Source organism: Siphateles boraxobius, unplaced genomic scaffold, assembly GCF_051911475.1.
Source record: "Siphateles boraxobius isolate OS27281-9 unplaced genomic scaffold, OSU_SipBor_1 12, whole genome shotgun sequence".
NCBI classification, from domain to species: Eukaryota; Metazoa; Chordata; class Actinopteri; order Cypriniformes; family Leuciscidae; genus Siphateles; species Siphateles boraxobius.
Window position 1 is genome coordinate 18,911,106 of NW_027508722.1, and position 26,337 is coordinate 18,937,442.

Sequence of the window (26,337 nt, forward strand, 5' to 3'; positions counted from 1 at the left end):
AGACATGAAAGTAGGCGTCCTTCAGGTCGATTGCTGCAAACCAATCCTGGGGCCGCACACATCCGAGAATGTGTTTGGCAGTGAGCATCTTGAACGGCAGCCTGTGAAGGGAACGGTTCAGCACACGCAGGTCCAGGATTGGTCGTAACCCACCGGTTTTCTTGGGGACAATGAAGTACGGGCTGTAGAAGCCGGTCCTCATCTCGGCCGGAGGGACGGTCTCGATCGCACCCTTCGCCAGCAGGGTGGCGATCTCTGCTCTCATGATAGGGGCGTTGCCACCGACCAAAGTGGAGCGGACTCCCCTGAAGCGGGGAGGAGACCGCGCGAACTGAATCGCGTAGCCGAGCCTGATCGTCCGTGCGACCCAGCGGGACAGGAGGGGGAGCTCTAGCCAGGCTCCCAAAAACTGTACCAGCGGGGTCATACGGACCACAGACTTCCCACCGATGGTGCAGCAGGGCGGAATGACTGGCCCGGACGTGGACGGCATAGCGGCCCGGTGTGGGGGCACAGTCATTAACCGCGCCCTGACAGAGGAGACCAGGGAAGGAAGAACGTTCCACGGGGGTCTGCTCTGCCAGGGGGCTGGCGACAGAGGCGGAAGGGAGCGGCACGGTCCGGGGACGGCGCGCACTGCCAGCCGGCTCTGGGACAGAGGGGGATGAGGGGTGCACGGCTCGGAGGCGGCACACCGTGTCGTCCGAGAACTCTGTGTGCTCAGGGATGGGAATGTTACTTCTTTCTTTAACCACATTAGGGTGCTGCCCACCCGTGGGTGAGCAGCGGGGAGTGGAGAACAAAAGATTCTCCCCCGGCCCTCCACCGGGGGAAGGAGTGGTCCTGCTACCATCTCCTGAGAAGTAATTTTCAGCATCCCTGAGCAGCCCGTCTCAGGAGCGCCGCTTGGCCCGGCGTTTAGCGGGGGGCGGGGCTGGAGAGGGCTGGGGCGCCTTCTTACGGCTTCCTCCGCGACCGGGCCTGGGTGGAGGCTGCTGCTTGGGCCGGGCGGGAGGGGCGGGAGCCGCAGGAGGGCGCCCTCGGCGGCGAACAGACTGAGGGATCTGCCCGGTCGGCTGGGTGGAGGCAGCAGCGGGCCGTCGGGGCAGAATGTGCCTAATGGCCTCAGTCTGTTTCTGGGCGGTGGAGAACTGTTGGGCGAAATCCTCCACCGCACCGCCGAATAGGCCGGCCTGGGACATAGGGGAGTCGAGCAAGCGAGAGCGCTCAGCGTCCCGCATGTCAGCCAGGTTCAGCCACAAGTGTCTCTCCTGGACCACAGCTGTGGACATCACCAGACCCAGGGAGCGTGCGGTCACCTTCGTCGCCCGGAGGGCGAGGTCGGTGGCGGCGCGCAGCTCATCGAAGAGCCCTGGGTCCGTCCTACCCTCGTGCATGTCCCTTTGCATCTGCGCCTGATAGACCTGCAGAGTGGCCATGGCATGCAAAGAGGCAGCCGCCTGTCCCGCCGCTCTGTAGGACTTCGCAACTAGGGTAGACGAGAACCTACAGGCCTTGGATGGGTGCTTAGGCTCGCCGCGAGAAGAGGCACTCTGAGGACACAACTGCATCGCAACAGAGCGCTCAACCGGGGGGAGCCCAGTGTACCCACGGGCAGCTGCCCCATCGAGGGGAGGAAAGGCGGATGAAATCAACGAGCGGTCGCGGGAAGACATGGGAGTCTTCCAGGACTTCGAGATTTCATCATGCACATCCGGGAAGAAAGGTATTGGGGCAGGCTGAGGACGGGAAGCCGCAGCTGCACCCAAAAACCAATCGTCCAGCCGCGAGCGCTCAGGACAGGGTGGAGGGTTCCACTCCAAACCAATGCTCGCGGCCGCCCGGGAAAGCATGGCCGTCATCTCTGGATCAGACTGAGCCACAGCCGTATTCACACCCGAGGGTGGCAGCTGTGACGAGTCGTCACTTCCAGACGAATCAGACCCGCCTAGTGATGCTGCGATCGACATCGCATCTTCCTCTGGAGCGCCAAAGGACACCCGCGGGACCTCAAAGGACGGTCCCGCGATGATCCCCTGAACGCTCGCGGGTTGCAACACTGGAGAAGGTGCTGCGGGGCACGGACACATAGTCGGCGCTTTGTTCCACACAGTCACCCTCAGATCACCCTGGCCACCAGCCGAAGTAGAGCCTCTCGAGGAGGCGCTAGATCGGGGTGTGGATGAGGGGACTCTCACTCTTGCGAGATCCTTGAGTCTCGATCTAAGTGTTGCGATGGTCATGTTCCCACAGAAAGAACATGACTCATCCACAAGCGCTGCTTTAGCGTGATCAAAGCCCAAACACACCAAGCAGCGCTCGTGCCCATCAGAGTCAGACACCAGTCGACCGCAACCAGAAGTGCACGGGCGAGGCATCTTTAAAAAGACGTGCCACGTGCAAGCTCTTTTTGTGAGAGAAACTCAGTGCTGAAGCGCCCGCGGAGAACACACTCGCTGGCAAACCACGCTCAGATAAGCAGGAAGTGTGCACTCGCCGGGAGATCGCCGTCACACCAACACTGGAGAGTTGCTCGTCTCGTAAGAAGCTGACAATCAGAGATAGCTTAAGGAGTGAAGAATTACACTTGGCTCCGAAGCGAAAACATATCTGCCTGTTGCTGGCGTCCTCCTTTTATACCCACGAGGTGGGGCGGAGTTACGTCATGCAAATTCCGCAGACCCATGGCATTTCTTTGCCATTGGCTCGTTTTGTAATACTCGAAGTTGATAGGCTTTCTAAGCGAAACCCCATTCGTCGTCATCCGACGTAACTCGGAGTGACAACGAAAGGGAACAATTATTTCAAATTGGAATAATATTTTACAATATTACTTTTTATACTGTATTTTTGATCAAATAAATGCAGCCTTGCTGAGTATGAGAGACTCATTTCAAAAACATGAAAAAATCATACTGACCCTAAACTTTTGAATAATAGTGCATAGTTAGAACAGCAAACGTTTAAAAGGTGGGAGAAAATGTTTCCAATCAACTTGGCCCTCATCCTTGAAAACCATTAATAAAACTTAAAATTTAAGGGATATTTCGAGAGCAAAATTGTCAATTTTCCTATTCGAGTGGTGTTTATAATTTTGTCTCGCTTATGCAGTTCATAATAATACATTTGAAAGATTTTAGTTAGGTTAAATGCAATAAAATATTGTTACTTTGATGCCTATTGATTTCCAATATTAAATCATTTTAAATTAAATTAATTAAATCAAATGATAAATCAACAAAACCATTTAAGAACCACTGGTTTAGAGATCTTCACAATCACAGTCAGATATTGGGCTTGTCGACCACATATTACAAGTCTAAATTTGTGCAACTTACCCATCCGCACAGATGATAGAACAGGGGTCTGGCTCCGGGAAGAAGGAGGCATGGTAACCACGGTGACTAACAGGAAGCGGAAGTAAATCGACAGCAGGAGCGCTGGCAGTTCCGGCATCTTCTACCGCTCCTCATGGAGATGCCTTCTGCTGCCTATAGCACCCCCTAGATCAACACAAATGAGATTAATTTTGTTATATGCTACCACTTACAGACAAAATAAAAAACCCTACTGATCAATTCCACTTAAGATACAGTTCACAACACACTCATTGACCTTTTGTGACAACTTGCCACGGTAGTTGGTAGACACAAAACAATTCCTCACGCAACAAAAATGTAAAAATTAACATAAAATATCAAACCATTGTTTTGGGCATGTTTTTTTTTCGACCTGACATTTATGAAATATTTCCTTGCCCTGAGAACACCTTTCAACCTTTGCCTGAATAATGCTAGAGTGGTTTTATGTTCACTTGTTTATTCAACAGATATTACAAAACTGTAAAGATATAATGAAACTGACATTTTAGTTTGAAGAATAGAATTCACAAAATTGTTAAACATTAAAAAACATTCAAAGCTACTGTTTGGTAAACAAGCATCTCTTTAATTTAGGACTTTTAACTCAAAACCTCTTGAGACAACTTGCCCCGGTCTGCCCTGTACCATCACTTTTAGGAGATACAGTATACGCTACTGCGCTACTGTTTTAAAGCCGGTAATATTTTTATATGTTTTTGAAAGAAGTCCCTTATTCTCACAATGACTGCATTAATTGCATTAAAACAGATTCATCATGAATCAGAAAATCTTATGACAGTTTGCTGACGCAGGTCATGACCGTGTCACGCACGTCCCAAACTGCAGCACGGGGAAATCACAGGGATACACTAACACCTGATGTATCCGATTCATACACTCTCTCACACACACTCTCTCTCTCTCTCACACACACACACACACACACACACAAAGCAACTCAAAGCAATCTCCGTGAACTCTGACCTTTACAGACCTAACAAGATTTATTTGACCACAGGGAAGAAATGATGGATGTACTTCTCCTCCCCCTTTCTTTGTTCATCTCTCCTCCCTGCTCTTTCTTTCTTTCTCTCAGTCACTTTGGATGTGTCAGCAGGGCACGAAAGTGAGAAAGAGAGGAAATGAAATGAAACAGTGTGTGTATACACAATTGAGGAACCCATTATTGCCGTACTATAATTATTGCAGGCAAATACTAATGACCAGTGTCGCAAATATAATTCTAAAGTTCACACCCGCTGTTTTGCATATGTGCATAGCTGAATAAAACGAAACCTGCCAGTCGGCAAGTAAACTGTAAAATCTAAATTATTTAGGGGAGAGGGTGGGAGCGCAAAAGAAAGAAGCGACCAGAAATGCGGAGAGGGGGACTGAAATAAAAAGCAGGGTAACGAAAGGAGAACAAAGACCGAGAGAAAGAAAAAAGAGAATGAAAGACAAAGAGAAAAAGGAGACATTGGGAGAGAATATGCTTGAAGAGGGAGCCCTCGGGGAAAGGGAGGAGTAGATAGCAGGCGCTTCATTTGTTTCTTCTTCATCTTTGTAAGTAAGAAGTGAATCTGACAGTTATAATAATAGCACAGTGATTCATTCTCCTTAATTGATTTGGATTGTGAAATGAGAGTGCTGGATGCAAGCGTTGCCAGTGCCGGTTGATACAGACACATTAAGATTTCACCAGGCTTCTGTGAGACGAAGAGGAAGCATTGAGGAAGCCTTTTCCCTTCTTATCTCCGCCTTTTCCACTTGTGGAAAGATTCCAGAGTGGAGGCAGGAAAAGACACCCGCAATGTGTCCCTCCTGGCACTCCATGGGACGAAAGCACAAGAGCTTAATAAAACCATCAAAAGCCCTCTTCATCAGGGTTCTGAAATCATGAGCGAACACAAACACACACTGGCGTGTTGAGGGGCAATTCACTAAGAATGAATTGCACTCAATGAAGATGCCTCTTATTTGCACATGCTATCTGAGCTCCATTTACTAAAGTAAATATACAAATCAGGGAACACCATAAACAGACCCACAGCCCTCTTGTGGGTCTGTTCTGAGTGCTTGGTTGTGGAGGATGCAGCAATTACTACAATCCGTCACACTAAATGTATGTTAAAGGTACTATAACATTTTAGGATATGTACCTTTATGGTACAAATAGGCACCCTTTAGGTGTAAATAAGGTATAGGGGTGTACTTTTGAAAGGGAATACTTTTTTGAAAGCCCTCCGGATTTGAGGATGCCTGAAAAAAGTTTAGCGCTTCATAATCCTCACATCGTCCTATTTTGGGTAAAAATAGAAGAAAAAAAATATTGCTCTCTATACAGCCACACAGGGACGTCAATCAGATACTGGTGCTGGATAATTTACCTGCTATATTATCATACATGTACCATTCATTTGAAATATTACGATATAATATACGGTCCATGGTAAATTAATGGTAGCCTATATTGTGACACCCCTAATTAACACAATAGCAATATTTTTTTTTTTAAAATATATCGAGGTTGTCGTCAATGCCGGTATATCGCGTCACCCTCATATTTCACAAACACTTTTTGTTATACTGGTTGTTAGAAGTGGCCTACATATTTTTTTTTAAATTGCATCTATCTTCTGAGGCTGTCACAGACCCAAGAATGTTTGTCCAATCATTGCATTCGGTCCAAATGCATTAGGATGTCCTATCTGGCTGTCAACCTATGTATTTCCATACCTCAGACGTCACACATCATCAGCACGTTTCATGAGGCCATGCAGAGTTTTAGACAGACATTCACAAACCAATGCAAATAAACAACAGCCACCTTTTACAGTTCTTCTTGAACCAAAACAACAAGCTTATGCTGCGTTCATGCCATGTCGTAACTACCGTAAATAAAGGAATAGTTCACTTAAAAATGAAAATTCTGTCATCATTTACTCACCCTCAAGTTGTTTCAAACCAGTATGAACATCTTTCTTCTGCTGAACACAATAGAAGATATTTTGAAGAATGTCGGTAACCAGACAGTATTTTTTTTCCTACTATGGAAGTCAATGGGGTCTATTAACTGTCCTTAAACTCCGATTTATGCCTTTATGGAAACACTATCAACGCTGAAATGAATCTGCAGCGGTCAGGTGGTACAAGTCAGAGTTCTTTAAGTTGTTTACATTCATTAGTATTATAATGTTGTGTGCTTTGAGACATGAGGTAATTTAATGCTGTCTCTTATGACGCTTTGCACACTCTGCTTTGGCTGTGTGCGTTTTGGAGGAGACGTGGATTTTGGCTTTCTGTAATTTACAATTACAGAGGTCATAAGATGTGTTTTCAGATCTGTATATCATACTCCTGGTGGTTAGCTTAAGAAGTTATCACTCTTTTTTTGCAATTTCTAAAAAAAAAAAATTTCATTTTCACTCTCCGTCAAAAACACTCAGTTTCAAGAGACATTACCTCTTTCAGAAACTCAAGAAAATGCCCCTTGCTGTAATTGGCGAATTTCATTGCAATTTATCCACGCCCTCTTCCACAGCATGTGTGACATGTGTTTCGATGTTTGAGATGGCTAGTGCTGTAAAAGCGACATTAAGCCCAAGTCAGAAGAAAATAAACCAATTGAACCCCTTAATTTGAAAGTCTGTTTCAGCATGACAATTCCTCAATTGCTACAATTTATTGTCTATGCCATGTATCATTTTAAAAACCATTATTATAACTTGTCAGACTGCTATAATTAATTGATAATAGAAAAAAAATGGCAGCATGTTGAGAATAATAAAGAAAAGAATCTCATTAAAGAAATCTTGTAAATTACAGGCATGTTTTTTTTTTTACTTCATCCATGCATTTCTTATTGTTTCTGATAAACAAATTAGTCTTTTTGAAAGGGTATGGACAGTTTTTGGAGGTGTTTTTTGTCTACATCAAGGGACAGAACAACATCAGACATTCTTACTTGACATCTTATGCTTACAGCAGTATCGCTCTTGTGATTGAGTTGTTAAGAGCACACCCCCTTGAAATTAAAACTTAGAAGGTCCAAAAAGGTCATTAAGGCATCATAAAATGATATGTGTAGAGGACATTAATTCATAACATCACAACTTGGGCAATTTCAAAGCCTGGCATTTCAGAAGGGTGAAAAAAAATTAATTGAGGAGTTAGCTTTGAGGTATAAAACTTGCAGTATGTTTTTATTGCAAAGTAACCTCTTATGGGGTGTGCAACTCTGGCCCTTGAGATCCACTTTTCAGTGGATTTTAGCTTTAAACCTAAATCAACACACCTAAACAAGGTCTTCGGGATTACTAGAAAGCTGGCAGTTGAGTTTGACCAGGGTTGGACCTAAACTCTTCAGGAAAGTGCATCTCGAGGGCCAGAGCTGCCCAGCCTGTCTTATATGTATAAATATAAGACATTAAGATTTTCCATTTCTTGACACTTTAATATAAATATCGTGCAGTGCAATTTAAGCACATTTAGAGCTTGGTTGAACTAAACTGGCAGACGGTTAGGAAATAAGATGTGGGTTTTTGCGCTGAATGTACACTTTCAAAAGTGGGTCTTACTGAGTTTTCTCTCAATTGGGCAAATCCGTCAGAAAAGGCTTGTCTCTCCCTAATTCTCTCCATCTCTTCTTCTGTCAGCTGATTCAGTGTACTTTCGGTCTCCTCTGACAGTCTTTCAGCAGTGCTGCGCTTTGAGCCTCTTACTTTGTCCTTAACCCATCCTGGAACATACACACACATGCTCCCTCTCACTTTTGCAAAGAGAAAATCCACCAGCTTGACAGTTGATCCTTCCTTTTTCTTGCCTCCATGTGATCCTACATGTCTCTTTGCATTTCCACCAAGCTCTCTCACACTTTCATGCAAACATTTTCATAATTTTGAAAAAGGGGGGGGGGGGGGGGGCTGTTTCCACTAGCTGTCCTTTTTGACAACATGGGTCACTGATGCTATTCACACATAACACACAAACACCAGTCCATATATGTTTTGACAGATATGCTCTGCGACATTGAAAAGGCCTGCCCTGAGGTGCAGCACAAACATCTGTGTCAAATCCAGATTCATCACAGACACACACGAGCACACGGATGAACGGATGGACGAGTGATCGGCGTAGGCCTTGGACTTTGTACATAGGATGCTGAATTACCTCACAGTGAGAGCAATTCGCTCTCTGCCCACTCACAGATAAACACCATGCAATTAAGAATCCAACAGTCGTGATCGCACCAGTCACAGACCAGTGTTTTGGCAGGATTTGAAAGATAAGCTATTGGATGCAGGTGTGGTTGGTTGCTGCTGAATATTTGATGGCGTTTTAACACTTTCTGGCTGGTGCATTGTAAATACGTGATAAGATATGAAGATGAAAGGCTTATACCAATGTGAAATCTTGTTCTTTGTGTCAGATGAATGATTTAACCGACCCTGCTGTGCCAACAGATTTAAATGAGAGCATTTCAGCTGTCAGGCTCTTTCAGCATTCCCTTTGGCAGAGTAAACAAACATGATGATTCCTCATGCATGACGTCTGCAGACGCTCTCGGGAGCCACGGCACTTTCTGACTCCTGAGTTTATAGGCATGCAAGGTGCAGACCGCGGTAAACAAGAGTAAAGCATAGGATAATGATAAAGGACACAGACACAAACACTAAAGCACTTCCGAGACAGCTGATTTGCAGATTGCACAACACTGTTAGGGAATCTGGTGATGAATATGTACAGCTCATTACAAAACAAACGCATACTGTGGGATCTGAGCACATATCCATTTAAATCAAGTGAACACTTGCCCTGGCAGAGCCAAGTGGATTTCAAATGCAACTTCGAAAAACAATTATTAAATGTTTGTCTAACTACTGTGGCATATATCTTCCATTCACATTTCTTAATTTGTTCGGGTCAAATCAGTCACACTTCATTAGCTTCAAACTGAAAGTGCTGTCATCGTCATCATCTACACACCATCATGTCGCTTGATACTTTTAATTTACAATTATATATATTTTTTTCCATAAAACCTAGGCTAATAGCTGTGCACTCTTCTGCATTAAATTGAGAATGTTTTTAAATTTTCATTTCTGAAATTGAATTTCATTTGAATTGAGGCACCAAACATATGCAGAATTAAAATGGGAATTTAAGGAAGTATGATTAAAATGAATTGATATTCACATAATTGCAATAGCCTACATATTTTGACAAGTTTGAAATTTTTACTTTTACTTGCACTAAAGAAAACTTTGAATGATGGTTTTGTCTTAAAGTTTAAAAAAGTTTAAAAATCTTGAAGTCTAAAGTAACTTCTTGTGGGTTGAGACCAATTCATAAATATTATAAATATTGAATTTTGCCCAACCACTGGGTGTCAAGTGCAGTTGAATTTTTGCTTGGTTAAAAAACATAAATAAAAAAACTATATTAGGTTAACTACTTTCATTGGTTCTGTCTTATCTTGCCTGGGGCACCAAGTGAGCCACTACTGCCACTGGTGCCATCTCAAATATATATCACAAATATCAAAAAATAGATGCATGACATCCCTGTCAGTATGTTAGAGCAGTAACTGTCAGTGTTTCAATGGATTACACTCAACCTTTACAAACAGCAGTAATAATTAATTTTTATGAACTTTTTATTAAACTTAAGGCTTTACAGAAAAGGCCACTTATTGCTTGTTGAAGATGAATTTAAGTCGAAGCTCAACCGATGGTTTCTATGATACATTTCGACATTCATTCAGTCTCTCTTGCTCTCTCAATCATGCACACGCTCACACACATATTGACACCAACATTAAATGAGTCAGATGACATTTGCACTATCCGTCCCTTTCTCTCGTAGCCAGATTATGCTGCCGTGGCAACAGGGTGAGATGAGAAGAGAGAGAGAGAGAGAGAGAGAGAGAGAGAGAGAGAGAGAGAGAGAGAGAGAGAGAGAGAGAGAGAGATTCATCTGATATTTCAGGAAGTTAATGTAGGTTTTTCATCTTGTCTCTTACCTTTGAAGTTCATCAGAATGGAAATGGAACACAGTGAATTTTGATCTTTTCACTTGGCATAAACTGAATATTATTACAGGGTTATTTAGCATTGAGATTATTGTTTTGGCTCCTGCCTCATAAAGATATATGATGTTGCAGTCTTATTCCACATTACTATACCGAAAGTCCCTTAACAGACTACAAATTCACTAAGGCAGCGTCTATTTCCAAGTGTAAAAGAAGGCTGATGCTATTTACATTGAGTGTAAACAGTTGCGTCACTTTTTTATGTGGTAGCCTATAGGCTATCACTAATACATTTTACTATTATTTACTAATCACCAGTAATCCAGTTAACCAGACACAGAATTTGATGAAATTGCGCTGTGGCTTGTCTATAACACGGCTTTTGTCTTTGTAAATTATAATTATTAGCCTATAGATCGCGCCCACAAAATTGCCTGCTGCAATTAACGTCACGCTATTATCGCCTGAGTGATGTTTGTACATTTTCTATTGATCATATAGCAGCAGTTCATGAAATGATTCATGAAAATTCATGAAATGATTATCAAATGATGGAGAAGAACATTATAACCTTGCATATAGCCTACATCCAAATACAGCCTGCAGATTTGCACCTTGCAAATTGTCTTCAGCACCATTTTTGTTGGTATGTTTGTTTGGTTGCCCGATTTGCATAATTATTTTAGTTGTTAGATTGTGCCGATTTCCTGCAGACAACGGCAAAATGTTATAGTTTGGATGGATTTCCAAATCAGAAAACGTCAGATATATTAGATCCGACCCCGGACGCCAAATCACTACCAGAATATATAAGTCTTCTATAAGCCTGAAAGTTTGACTAGAAAGCCAGGGAAGAGCAGGAGCAAGAGACAAAGTCATGATAATAACAGGGTTCCTACACATTTTCCATTTCAAAATGTCATACTTTTCCTCTCAGTAGATTTTCAGATCATATTTAACATAAATGGTTCATACAGCATTATTTTCAGCTTTATATTTGGTATATAGTAATCTGTAAATAAGTTTTATTTTCTTAGGGTTTTCATTGATTTTCTCGAATATATAGAGCCATTTTTTATGTATAGACTTTTGCATGCACACAAGAAACTTTTTAGTGCCCTCAAGAAACTATTCACATGCGCACTGGAATTTTGTGCATGCTTACCCATTACAGTTTCTAGTTTTATATACTATAACCATATTTCCTTTATGCGTCACGCCATCTTACTATGAATAAAACGAGAGCATGGATGCACATGAATTTTTAGAGATCTTAGCTTTTTCGTGGCCACAACATATACAAGCGTGGGAACGTGATAATATGTCGTGGCCATGAGATTGTAATTCGTGGGAACGTCATATTAACTTGTGGGAACTTGATAATAAGTCATGGCCACAAAATAAATTTTTCGAGGTAACGTCATCCTTAATGATTATAAAACTCATAATCAAACACACACAGGTTGCTATTGAGCATGCAATGCAGATGGCCACAATTAATTTTTAGTGAATAACCCCCTCTCCTACTCTCTTTTTATTATCTATTATATACCCTCATAAGTTCAGCTTTATTGAATAAAGTAAACAATGTGAATACCAACAGTGCATTAATTCCCTCTAAATAACTTTTGACCTCTGAGAACATGAATCTCTCTATACTTTGTTCACAAACAGAGATGTGTTAGCCCCCGGTGGTCTAATCTGAATTAGTCAACACCAAGCTCATCACCTTTTAAAGCAACTCAGACGGGATCGAGCCTGCAGGGTTCTTGCTAATTTCTGAGTATACACTGAGTATTCCTGGAGGTTCAGGGGGCAAACGCGTGGGACACCTGTTAGGAAGCTCAACGGAATCTCATTAAATAAGCGAAAGCCTGTTGAAATCCAGTTATCAAGCTCACTGAGGTCTAATTAAGCTTAACTAAACCAGTAGAATCCCAGGTAGAATTTGAGAGGACTTATTAAAGCCTGAATAAAGTTCCGCAGATCTAGCTCTCAAGATTTTACAGCTAAAATGTTTATCAGGCCACCAGCGATGTGTCATTATGGTAATGGGCCATATGCTAAGAGGAAAAACCAAATAAGCGAAAAGACTTAGTATTTATGGAAGCACAAACATTAAATGCGAGATTAGCATGGCCTCGTTTCATAGCTCAGTGAGTCGGGACTAAGGGTTTGAACACATGCATAATGCATGTGTGTATGTGTGGGTGTCTGTGTTTCCTTCCAAAAAAACTTTCCACCATTCATAACAGATCAGAGGATGATCGCAGAAACGATTAACATACAAATTCCATAATTTTAGGTTTTATAGTGTTCAAGTACACAGAGAGACCCATGGATTTTTTTTAGGTTTCCCAAAATCTGATTGCTTTTTTAACATTTTTTTATTTGAGGTCTTCGTGTCAAAAGCAGTGATATTTTAGTTTTTTTGCAACAATTTTCCACCCTCTCTCTGGCGCCTAGAATGAAAAACCTTAAAGAAACGCCCCTTCACTTGAGAAATGAGCAACTGCACTGAGTGCTGCTGTGCTCCCGTCCTCACACACTGGCTTGCAGGTTTCCTGTTGTCAAATATAGTTTCTGACTGCCCCATCCATCAATAACAGACGCTCTGTAAAGCCTGTATTACATTGTTAAGTAAACCTTTCACAATCTGAAAACTGGGAGAAATGCGCCACTCAAAATGTCAAAATGAAATGATAAAGGATCTTGTTCAAAATAAGTTTTCTAATATTGGGTTCCTTTAGAACAGTGTTTCTCAACTGGTGGGTCGCAAGACATTTTTGAGTGGGTTGCGGACTGTGCAGTCACAGAAACGACAACAGACATAACAATTCTATTTTTTCCTGATGCAAGACTTTTATTTTGAAAGATGCGAATGAAAGCTGTTGACACTTCTGTCAGACACAGTTTAAGTAAAGAATGCCTGAAAAAAACATGATGTCCTTATTCAGTGTGGTCAGGTGAGATGCTGTCAGGCTGTATGTCAGTGTCATTAGTCTAACGTTATTTTCGTAACTAGATGTTGCTTGTCAGCAGTTATGTTCAAGTTATGCTTGTAGTGCGCATTCAGCACGTGCTGTATATCACTTCATTATAAATAGCGCAAAGGAAATTAAATGCATGCTATGAGTTATGTTGTCAATTAGTAAGTCATGAAATTTCCAAAAAGTACCAATAAATTAAGTAACTGTTTAAGTAACTTAAGTAACTTTGTGTGTTATATAGGAAGGATTTGCATGCAGTTATGATGTTCATTCTATTCTGCAGGAGCAGTATTTATATATATTTTTATGTATATTTGTTTATTAATTTGGAATTAGTTAAAATCCCTAAAAAAAATCTGGGCCGTGGCTTAATGACCATGGGAAAAATGTGGGTCCCATGGCAAAACAGTTATAGAAGAATCTGCAGAGCTCTAGGTGCTACACAATAGACTGTAAAAAAGAAAGATGGACGACACACCTTTACTCTCTACCATTGAAGAAAAGTGAAGCCGCCAATGTCCAAATATGGCGCTGACATCTTGAAGTCCGAGTCTGCGCAGTAGTGAGCGTGAAGTGGAGCTGTTATCAAGGCCCGGCCCACACTCCCGCAGAATCCGTATAGCCTACAGATTACTGCAGAACAACTCATTATGTCGGTGTGAAATAAACAGTAATGGAAATGTAGAAATTAAAGTTAAAGCTCCAATATCTTCGCTCAGAGAAGCTGTCAATCTCAGCTGTCAATCATGATGTCAACCCCCCGTTTTTATAGCATCAAATAACTAAATAACTAAACTTATTAAAAAAATTAACACTTGAATTTACTTCAGTGTGATTAAAAACCACCAAAAATGACAGAAACCATCTTTGTAAAAAAAATTATTTGAAGTGTAAATTGATTGTTTAATTTGTCTCCTGTAAGGCGGATGCCAGAAAGTCATGACTACGAAACAACTACCCCTCGAGAAAACAAAAGACTCTCCTGAGAATTAACATTTGAACTCTCTCATGCTGGGAGCTCCATCCGAGATGCACCTCACCTCATCGAGATGTCTCCTCATCACCCTGTTCCCGCTCTTCTCCCCCTCACCTAAAACTTACTCAAAATCTATACAATGTTAAGTGTGTACAATAAGTAACTATACATGTTTGATATAATTTGCAATGCATCTCAGTGCACCTGGTAAAATGGTCGCATTCTCCCAGCCATAGTACAAACCTCCAAGAAGTTTTAGAAGGTGAGAAATATTATGTGCCGCTTAAAGGTGTGCCCTCCCCCAGATCCTCCATCCAAACCACATCCTGTATGTAAATAAGTGTTCTTTTCTACAGGGATCGAGAACCCATTCAATCACAAATTCTGATTGCCCATTTGTGACCCCCTGAATAGGGGACCAAAACCTAATTATAATAACAGACACCACCATTTGGTAAGCCTATTGAATTATCTGGGTATTTAATGAGAGATGGAAAAATGTTCAGGGAATCTGTAGACAAATCTCCCACACAATCGCTGAGTGTAGTTTTCATTGCCAGGTAAATATTTCAAAAATGCCTTGATTTCTGAATTGTTGTTATTGTATTTGATTGACTAATGATTTCATTCTTTAAATTTGATTTTAAATGATTGTTTTATTACCTTGTTAATAAATTGTTACGTTTGAATTTATTCTGACCTAGTCTGTAATTATTTTCCCAAGTATATTAAGCGAATGCGTATGTTACCGCAAATCTGCGCAAGGTTGTAACGGACTAAAGTCCAGTTTTGAGTGGAGCATAGGGCACACCAACTTCCGGCTAATATTTGACACTAGTTTAAGTGTACTTAGACTGTAAAGACTAAAAGGGGAATTTACACCAAAATGTTGCTCGACCAACATAAATAGGGTGAGTTTTACCTCTGTTTTGATGTAATGTTACTCTAGCTATACGTGGGAAACCATGGCATGACCAAACCAAAGCAACTACCCAAGAAGTAATATTGGTCGGCTTTTATCTGTAGTAGTGGTCATGACCTCTGACAAGAGATAATGTTATTTTAATTCAAGTGTATACAGATCTATGGGGACTAAACAAAGTACCTTAGATAGAGTAGGCGTGAATGCGACCATCTAAGGTATTAGTCAAATTACCTCTGTTTAGTTACCAAAAATTGACGAGTTTGTGATTGTGAGACCCGCTTTAAAACGGCTGGCGTGAGGATCTCAAAGTGACATAGATTCCTAATAAACGGGTAAAATATAAAGAGATGAGTAGAATAATCAAACATTCACCTACATTTAATGATACTCAGATATCATTAAAAACTTTTTCATTATTGGAGTTAGATGAAATAACGAGGTAATACATATGAGAAAATTCATTTAATTTAATCTTGTTGTGTTGCGTGAAAGGAAAGACAGCAACACAGAGAAACCTTCACTCGCCCTATTGGAAACTGCCATTGGACCAGTAGGCGGGGCTTTCACTCACATCCCATTCGATTACATGGAGAGGGTGGAGTTTATGAGCTATATTACAACCAGTCAGCTGGGGGCGATCAAAACGTTTTGGCCTTATTTCTCAGGACTTGTGCGGCACACTTGTGGTACACAGAGCCAGGAACAGGGCATGATTTGGCAAACTTTCTCGTTTTACTCTTACATTGTTAATATTTTTATTTCTCTTTGTTATCACCATGACTGGCATATGGCAAAATAAAATGATGGAATAAATGATCAATTTAATCATTCAAACATAAACATTTAAATAAATAGACCACTCCTAAATGGATAAATTAATGGAAATATTCAAAACTATGATTTAATTTCATGTTTTAAATGTAGGCTAGTTAAAACAATAATATAATAAATAAATGTTTTTTTTAATAAAAGTTTATTAAATACAATTTTGGAAGAAAAAAAGCAACCTTTCCCAAATGTCGGCGTACGAGGTATGACGTAGTTTTGTTTTGCTCTGCTCTCCTGCTGCGCTGGCGCGTTCGTTCTACGTCACGACGGTTCCTTTGCTACGTCATACCTCGTACGCCAACTTCCATCACCCGTGAACGCGCGTCGATCGTTGCCGGAAGTCAGATATTTTCATTTATAAAGTTTTAAATATGTATATTTTTACGACAAAACCGCACGGATTACCCTCAGAAGGCCTTCGTTTACCCCCCTGGAGCCGGATGGATTACTTTTGTGAAGGATGTATGCACATTTTGGGACTTGAAGGAGGTGGACCCCATTGCTTCACATTATATCCACTGAAGGGTCTAAGACATTTTCTAAAATAACTGAAAATGTGTTCGTCTGCAACAAGATTGACATATGCATCTCGAACGGCTTGAGGGTGAGTAATGCATGGGTTGAATATCATTTTTGGCCGAACTATCCCTTTAATATCTGATGACCCATTTAAAAGACCCTTGGATACAAAGCTCTGTAGACAGGGCCAGATTCCAGACCCTTTTAATCAAACACACGGTGGCATACAGGCGATTTATCGTGCGCCCCTTTCCACCCATTCATTGCGTTTAATCACATGGCGTTACAGCCAAGTACACAATCAATACTCATCACCTGACAGCGCATGCACACACAATGCAGAGGATTACGTATGGCGGGAGGAAAATGAGAGCTCACAAAGCTTCAGGAGAGACAGAAAAGAGTAGCAGGAGGACAAAATGGGTGCTATGCCACTGGTTAACCAAGTAATTAAGTGACAGGCGGGAATGAGAGAGCGTAAATCACATCCAAGAGGGAGAATGCGAATGAAAGCGGATAGAGATGAACGGGTGATAGAAAGAGTGAAGAGGGAGTTAGTGTGGAGAGATAGAGAGAGCAGGAGGGTGGAAGAGTGGGTGGAGATGGAGGAGTCTATATATAACTGTAGGGTTATGGAATAAAAGTGAGAGATCGTACTGTTGTATTTGGTTACTTAACTCAGACAGCCATGGTAACCAACTAAACAGCACATGAAAAAAACTTTAAATGCTCGCGCACACATACGTGCAATGTTCACCGACGTGCTAACCAACACACAAGAGGGCTCTTCCGAAGCCTTTGCCAACATAACTATAAAAGGAGTAAGAACAGCATCGTGCAAACATCTCTTTGTTTGCCACGCGTCCAAATCGGCAACAAAAATAACACAGACCTCATAGTGCAGAAAAATCTATCAGCCTTTATACATCACAAAAAGCCTAGAACGAACCTTCTATCCCCAGCAGACTGACTGATACAACTCTCGCTCTCCCTCACCGGAGACTATTTCTATAAGTATATGCAGCTGATTCAACTTACAGGAAGCGTGTGCGTGTGTGTAGTGCACTCGAGGTGTGTTACGGTGTGTGGTTGTGTGTTTACTCATCCTGTGTAAATCAGCTGGAAGCGAATAAAAGCAGGGTTGTGATGCTCTGTGGGAACAGCAGGGAAGGGTCACGGAAAGGATCTGATGCTTCTTTACTGGTTAGTCTCTGGTGAGAGACGATAAACAACCAGTGTCTGAGCGAACTCCACGCTTCAGGCTCCAGCTGAGGACCGGTATCCTGAGCCGCCTGTAGACCCAGGTTGCCAATACTTCGAAAAAAGCAGAGAATAAAACACATCCAAATGCAGGCAGTGAATACTTCCAGGAAACATTGTAATATTGAATGCAGCTATGAAATCTGAGGAATGTTGAGTTGGCTCTGTTTCTGTGTTACACCTCAATCCTATGGGAACTCAAGCCCACAGACTCAAGAATGCCAATATAACACTAAAACAAATAGAAATAGTGTGTCTATAGCAGTAATGTTAAGTTAAAGGGATAGTTCAGGCAAAAATATCAATTCTGTCATAATTTCCTTGCACTAATCTCGTTCCAAAAATGATGACTTTCTATGTTCTTTGGAGCATAAAAGAAGATATTTTGAGAAATGTCTATTTTTTCCCCCTGTAAAATCAAAGTCAGTGTTGCTTGGTTGCCAGCATTCGTCAGCAGACAGAAAGTGTTTCATAAAAGAAACATAGAAATACATACAGGTTTAGAATGACATGAGGGTGAGTACCTGATTTTTGGGTGAACTGTCCCTAAGGCCTGTGAAGTAGTTTTGAACCCGGCTGAAGAATTTCATACCCACAATTGTTTTACCTATCATTGAACTTGGGTCCTCTAAATAGCAGTGGTTTGATATTTAAAGGACACCTATTATGCTTTTTATATTTTCCTTTTCCTTTAATGTGTAGCATAGCTGTCTTTGCTTGAAAAAGATCGTCAAAGTTACAAAGCACAAAGTCCACGCCAAAAGGAGTTCATCTTTCCAACAGAAAACACCTGCCTGAAACACTTTGTTTGTAGTCATGCCATTGTTTCTGTGACTAATGTTGCCTTAACATGCTATTGGAATTTTTCATAAATGCAAAAAATACGGAAATTGGACATGAACACCCTCTCAAGCCGTATTTACTATTGGGAAACTCGGAAATTAAATATATTCAATACATTTTGGCTTTAATAAGACTTCCCCAAGAAATAGGCAAGAATAAACCAGGTGTCGTCCATGATTCCTATTCTTTCAGACAACAAAGCACTTGAACGTGACAAGCTCGTAATCAGGACTTCAGAAGTGGGAAGTAGGAAATTTCTGATAGCATGTTAAGACAGGATTAGCTACATCACCATGTTACACATTTGCATAATAGCCCACTGTCAAATAACAGTTAGCTAAGTATTTCACTATGACAAGGAGACGCTGTTTTTTCGGTGCAAGGGCAAAAAACAATTATTGTCATAATTGTGAACAGTATGGTATCATTTAGTACCCTTACCATACACAATATCCTATTTCCTATTATGTCTATCCTATTTGATCATTTTTGCACAAATATTCTCATTAAATTATGCACACAAAGTGAAAACGCAATTAAGTAGATTGCACAAGAAAAATAGGTACAATTAATTTCCCAACTTAGTAAATAAAGATCACTGTGTATAATTTACCACATAACTGTCAGGGTTATGCCTTGTTTTATCCGTATTTGAGTTTTACTATAAGTTGGTTTTTGCTCTGTTTCCTTTGTCCCTCTTTCCTGCTTCTAGTTAGTCATAGCCGTCGCGCGAACTGTGCAACCGCACAGGGCCTCGCGCCACTAGGGGTTTCAAGTTCGCATTTCAAGTTCGCACAGGGCCTAGCACCCCACCTGCGACGCCACTGTAGTTAGTTACTCATTTTTTTCATTAGTCATGTCAGCTTGTTTCTTTGATTGGTTCACTCTGTTATTTAAGCCGTGTTTTGTTCAGTTCTTTGTCCGATATCATCTTTTGAAGTTTGGTTGTTCTGTTCTTGTGTCTCAGAGTATTTTGTTTTGTTTGTTTAAAGAAAAGACTGCTGCATTTAAATCCAGTCCTTTATTTATTCCCGTTAATTTACAACCTAAACATGACAATAGCAAGTACGCTCTTAAAAAGAAATGCTTTATAGCAAGGGGGTGCTGAGAGACTTGTGTATCTTTCTGCAGAGCTTCTCCTCATTACTGTCACATTTACCTGCTCATTGGGTTCTGTAAAAATACATCGGAATAATATTTCTTGTAAAAAGTGCTACACTGATCCATTTGAATTGAATGGGTTTTTTTGCAGGTTAATACACATCTAACAATAAGAATGGATAGAAAACAAGACAAAATACAAAGTTAATATTTTGCAGATTATAATTTAATAAATTGCTTTTGTCACACTATGGCTGTGTAGAATACACGCATGACAAAGAATTTAATCCGAATAGTCTTTAATTGGAGATTCAAACGATACACGGGAGAAAGGAACACCACCAGCATACCTCAAACAACAAACCATGCAGAACAAGAAACTCACAGAAACAGAGGGCTTATATACAAGGGCAAACTAAGGAGCTGATGAGATAATTAATGAAACACACCTGAACTGAACTAACACAATCAATTTAGAAACCATAGTGACAAACTGACACGGAACAGAGGATGACAGGACTAATAAACAACTCAGAAGCTAACTAGAAACAAAACAAAAAGGAAAATGTATGAAAACAGACCTTACATGTGACAGCTTTAGTTTAATGACAATATAAAAACATTTATTTAATTTAGTGATCAGAATTTTGTCTTCATAATATAATGATAAACATTTTTCTTACACAATATAAATAGAATAATATGCTATGCATGAAAATAAACAGCAGCCTTTAAGGGCATCATCATATTTAAGGTCAAAAAGTTTGAAAACCACCGGTTGAGTTTTTGTTCTGTAGATTTTAGAAGACATGGTATACAGATATACTAATGCAGAAAATCATAGGCGGATCCAAAGGACATCATGTATAACATGAAAAACTTTAATCTCAAAAGAGCCATAATAGTCCACTCAAGAAGACCCCATACAGCTAAAATGGTCCTTAATAAGAAGGTTCTTTGCAGAATCTGATGTGCTTCAAAAAAAAACATTAAAGGAGAGTGTAATGTATACACGATACCACACTACCAATATTCAAGTACCAATGAATATTTTGAAGGCCGTAAACATACTTCATCTGTTTTCATGTGCCACTTACTGCTGAACTCTGCATTCAGAGGCCAGTCAAATGGCTGAGGGCAATCAGCAGATGTCATCAAAACTACAGTATGTAGCTGCTCTGTTGTGCTGGGCAGTTTGACTTAAAATGTAAAGCTTGAGCTGCTACATCAAACAGCGGCAATGCCAACCCAGGCTCATTGGAAAAAAGTGCCGATGGCGACATTTGCAAAAATTATATTACGTTCCATTTTTAAGTTTAGGAGCGTTCAGTTTTATCTGAAAAAGATTAACATGAATCGGCCAATGTTTTATTGTTACGTATCAGCAGGTCGGAAATGAAACGTCTGGTGAAAAATCTGTAAAAGCTTAATGCTCTACCACCTACAGTAAACCTACTAAACATAAACCTTTCCCTAACAATATTAAATGTGAGAATTAAGCACATTGGCTGAAGCAACCCTGCCATTTCAGATTGCTTCTCCAAGTCTTTATGCTCTCTATCTTGACTTGCATTTCACAGGATTCATACCCAAGTCCAATGCCACCAGGTGAGATACCGACCACACTTACTATGTGTACACATTATGCACTATGGTAAAAGTGTTTTGAGGTCATAACATAATATCGTGCATTGAACTGTGCAAAATAAAAAGTCATTATTAACCGATAATCTGCCCCTGTAATCAATTTGTGTGAACAACAAAATTGTTTGGTGTTTTATTGACATTGATGGTCATTTTAGCTGTATGTATAGGAGGCATGTTTTTCCAATGAACCTAGGTGTAGCAATGACATCATACGTTGGAAACAGTGTTCTTAATAAGTCTATGATTAACTGCTAAACTCTCTCCACAAACTCAATGGCTTCCTGTTCTTGATCTACATCACTTTCATTTAAAGAAAAACCACACCTCTAAATTACACCATTTATCTCTGACCAAATGAGTTCACTCATGATATTACATCGTCACAAGAGTAATGAAGCCTGCAGGTGAAGCGGCCATTTTAATCTTTTGGAAGAGAGAGAGGGGAAGCAATGATGTGCCAGATTAGACTCATTATGAAGGGGAGATGTGTTGATGGGCTTCCGAAATGGAGGATGAAGGGATGGGGCAAAAACCACAGAAAAAGAGGAGAGAGTCAAACTGACCCAGGTGTTTTAGACAATCTGTTAAAGACTTTATGTATGACTTTGGCAGATGCATTCAGTCTTTACATGTTACACAATGTGCCAAGCTCTTGGAAATTAACTTTTTTGTTGGTATCATATGGTTTTGAAAAACATTTGTTAAATTTTAAAGAAATGTTTAATTTAATGACTCTACGATGTCATGTGGTGTAACCAATAATAATAACAAAAAAAAAATTATGCTTCGAGAGCGTATATTAACCACTATTTTCAAAAACATTTTTGCATTTAATTTTCAAGGTAAAAAGAGAGACGTATTCAAGTTTTATCTCCTGTGTGAACTGCATTTGAATATATTTTTGAAACGCCTGCTACATTTTTCAACTATTTATAAAAATGAATAGATAAAAATGATCAGTGATGTAACTATTTGCTAGAAGATCTGGATATGCACTAAAAAAAAAAGAAATTGTACATTCAGTTCAACATGAAAATGTTATTCTAAACAAATGTCTGCTGTGCTAACCATGATTAATACACTGCATGCTTTCAAATCAGTGCTATTGTTTATGAGCTTACTGGACTTTTTCAGAGCTGGTGGCTAATTCAGTGGCCATACATATCCAGTGACTGGACTGGATACGGATGGGTTGTTTTCCTCTCAGATGTGCTGTCAACAAGACTGTTTTCTTGCCATGTGGATCAAGTTAGCAATCCATCCTATTAGAGTCATTTCAATTTGACATGGACCCAGAGTACACTTAATCATAATAGGGATGGATGGAGGCAGCAATGAGTAAATTGAGATAATGAGATCCAAAGAGACATCTAGAGTGAAGTCCTTACTTTTGTCGTTTAGGCTGCAAGGATACTAATGGTTGATCAAATCCAAATATGGCAGATAAAAAAATAAGTGTCGTATTTTTCACTAATGGATGAAAGAGAAAGAAAGAGGGAGATGCCCTGACTCATGCAGTATATGGTAAAGGACTCGCTGTACTGATGTCCAGCAGAACATTTCTCTTACAAAAAAGCCTCTCTCAAAACAACACTGCTAAAAGCTCTCCAAATCAACCCTACTTACAGATACTGAGGTGTTATTACTGGATCGTGTCTGTGTTTAAGTTTGTATATTCACAGTTGCAGGCAAACATGAAAAAGGTGAACTTGTAGGATTTACTTGGTTTCATAAGCACTAAAAAAAATAACTTTTGCCTCTTGTTAAATTAAGTAATTAAAATAAGCAAAAGTAACACAATTGTTTAATATTTTGTCACAACTTAATTTAATTGTGTTCAATCAACCTAATATATTTAAAACTGAAGTTTACTTAATTAATTTGTGAGAAAACTACATGAATCATTTTTGTTGACAACTAACTGGGCAGTGGATCTGTAGTTCCCAGCATTGCAACTGCATTAGGAGGGTAAATTTAGGGATTAAAGTGTTATTTTGTGTTTTTCTGTAAATGGAAAGATTTTGTTAGTTAATGTTAATGTTTAATATTCAGTAATGTTAGAAACTTAGAAGACTTTTTGTAATGTTTTTGAAATTTGTGATTACCATTATGCAGAAGAGTGGTGACTGTGTTTAGTTTAGGGCTGTGGGTGCGCAATATACTCTACACATGCATTAAACCTCATTTGCAGACCTGTATAAGTAATATTCAATGTTACTCTGTAAAAAAGTGGTTTTAATTAAATTGAACACTAGTAGCTCCTATCATTTAAAATAACTGTAGAGTCAAATTAGCTAAAATTATAATGTTGGCGATTCTAGGCAGGGCAAAAATTAAATATAGTCAACCTGACAAAACTTTATCTAGCAGGAATGACTCAATTAATTTAAGTTCATACAACAAGAATACAACAAATAATTTCAAACAAATCTAATTTATTTTCATGGAAAAGCTTTCCTTAATTTAAGTTCGTTCAACAGCTTATTTTTTTGAGTGTGCATAAACTTGACATAAATTCTGAAACTAACCAATGTTTTCATGTCTTCACTGAACATACCGTGTAAACATTGACAGTACAGAGTGGAAAGAAATGTGAACTCTTTGATGTAGTAACTTGTTGATCATTCTTTGGAAATAACCTCTAACAAACATCACAAGGAATTCTAAACCTTTCTTTTCAGTAATATTTCTGCAATTTCTGGTCTGAATTGCTCCGTTGAGGTCATGCCAATGGATCTCAAATGGGATGAGGCAGTTCAGACTACCTATTCTCTTCTTTTAAAGCCATGCTGGTGTTGATTTACCCCTTTTAGTTGTCCTGTTCCATCCTTGACTGTCCTGTTACATCTTTGACATATGACTTTACTTGACTTTAGTCCTCAATTGTAAGTCGCTTTGGATAAAAGCGTCTGCTAAATAACTAAATGTAAATGTACATCCCCTTCTGCAGAGCTTCCATTGGTGGAATTCCAACTTGAGAATTCTAAACGTTGCAATTGAGAGGTCCTGATTTGTGTGTTGCTGTTCTTGCACTACACGTACTGTAGCATTTCTGTTTTCTCTAAGCAAATTTGGTTTTATCGGTCCACAGAAACATCAGTAAGGCTGAGGAACATACACATTCTCCTTTGTAAACCCCTATGAAGCCTTCCAAAAAACAGTGCTGTACACATTGTAGACACAGCAACAGAGAAGTCCAGGATTCTTCTTCTCATCAAGCATCTTGCACTGTACTCTTGCAGTCATCATCCCAGGGCGCCCACTCCTAGAGAGAGGAGTAACAGTGCTGAACTACTCTCTATTTATAGACAACTTGTCTTACTGTGAAGTGGCAAAAAATTGTGCGTTTGTACAGGAAAGGGCAGTTCTGATCAATCTCTTCCCATTGATTGGACTCCGGGTTTGATGACTCCTCACTTCCGTTATAGATTCACAAACTTTTGTAACCTTCATGTTTACACAGACAGTTCAATAAAGACATAAAAAATATCACTACTTGTGTGTCATTTGATTAAAGATGTATTCAATAGTGCTAATTTAAAAAGGTTTACACATTAAGAAATAAATTATGTTTATGAGAAAAGTCATCTGGATGGTGAACAGGTGAAGACTCTTCGATGTGTTTTGCAATGTTGACAATGCATGACCCACCGTGTCACTAAAGCCCCTTTAACCAGAGATTCCGGGAAATACAGCGATAATTTGTCCCGGGATCGTTTGATTTTGGTTCATTCACACTGAAAGTGATTTTCCGGAATCTGTGCGCACGTTCACACACATCCAGTAAAGATCCCATGAAGACACTAATGTCTCCACAGCGTCTTAAGTTTGCTTATGATCTGCGATTTCTCTCTCGAGAAACCAGGCTTGTGCATTTTTTTCTCGAGCGTTTTGCATGAAAGGAAGAAGGAAATATATCACAAACGCAGAATCTTTCATAAGCCTTAAAATGATAAAAAATGTCCTGTCATCTTGTGCAGCAGAAGTAGAAGTGGTTCAGTTACGCTGCATCTGTAACTGCATGAGAGGATAGGCTAATATATGAGCTGTAAGTTTTCCCCTGACATGTTGCAAGCTTTATTTAACATCACAACCGATACAACAAATGAAATGTTTTGTCATCACACAGAGGAATTGCCTGATTTATTAATTAAAGGTGCTCTAAGCGATGTCGGGTGACGTCACTTCTTGTTGACGCTTAAAGTATTGTCAAACAAAGCGGAGGCTAGCTAGACCCTTCCCCCCTCCTCATTCGCGCACTAACCCCCCAAACCCCACCCCCAAATCCTTCTTGTCGGTTATTGGCTGGAACAGTTTGTTATGTTTCCTGATGCGGGTTAGCCCAGTTTGTTTTTGTTGCCGTGTGTGGAGCCTGGGGTGTCTGCAGAGACAGCGTTTTTTTACAGTGTGTTCAGGGGAAAGGCAGCTCGCGGATAGTGAGGAGATGTTTGCTGTATGTGACAAAAAATGTTTTGGCCTAAAAATCGCGTGACATCGATTACAGCACCTTTGAGTAATGTAAAAGCGCCGCGGTTTACTTTTGTTGTCATGGTTACTGGTTTGCATGTAAACAGGGAAAACTGGTTATTTCAATAAGTTGATATTTGTGAGTTATCAGCTTACTGGCGGGCATGTAAACGTGCTCAAAGATAACTGCAATTCCACCTTTCGCTGCCAGGAGTCCAGTTAATTCTATGAATTGCAGCTATCCATTTGCTTCTCTGTTCTGTATAGCTTTCAGCAGTCTGTAAAAATATACCTCAGATTTCTTGTCAAATGTAGTTGTACAATCACAAAGCTATTTCCCGTTTTAGATTAGATTAGATTAGTTTTCACGCTGAAAACCAATGGTGTCG

The 26,337-nt window shown here is 40.2% G+C and overlaps 1 protein-coding gene across 3 annotated transcripts in view; it reads right to left on the reverse strand.

Moving 5' to 3' along the window:
- grik5 (glutamate receptor, ionotropic, kainate 5) overlaps nt 1-26,337 on the reverse strand; it is a 98,102-nt gene that overhangs the window by 39,328 nt on the left and 32,437 nt on the right. For 2 of the 3 annotated variants that reach the window (XM_077209894.1, XM_077209900.1), the window contains exon 4: nt 3,339-3,503. In XM_077209894.1, coding sequence (XP_077066009.1) covers nt 3,339-3,456 — 118 coding nt within the window. In that variant the 5' untranslated portion in view covers nt 3,457-3,503. Of the gene's footprint in view, nt 1-3,338; nt 3,504-7,939; nt 8,101-26,337 lie in introns of those variants that run through there. The other variant, XM_077209905.1, reaches the window with a different exon arrangement.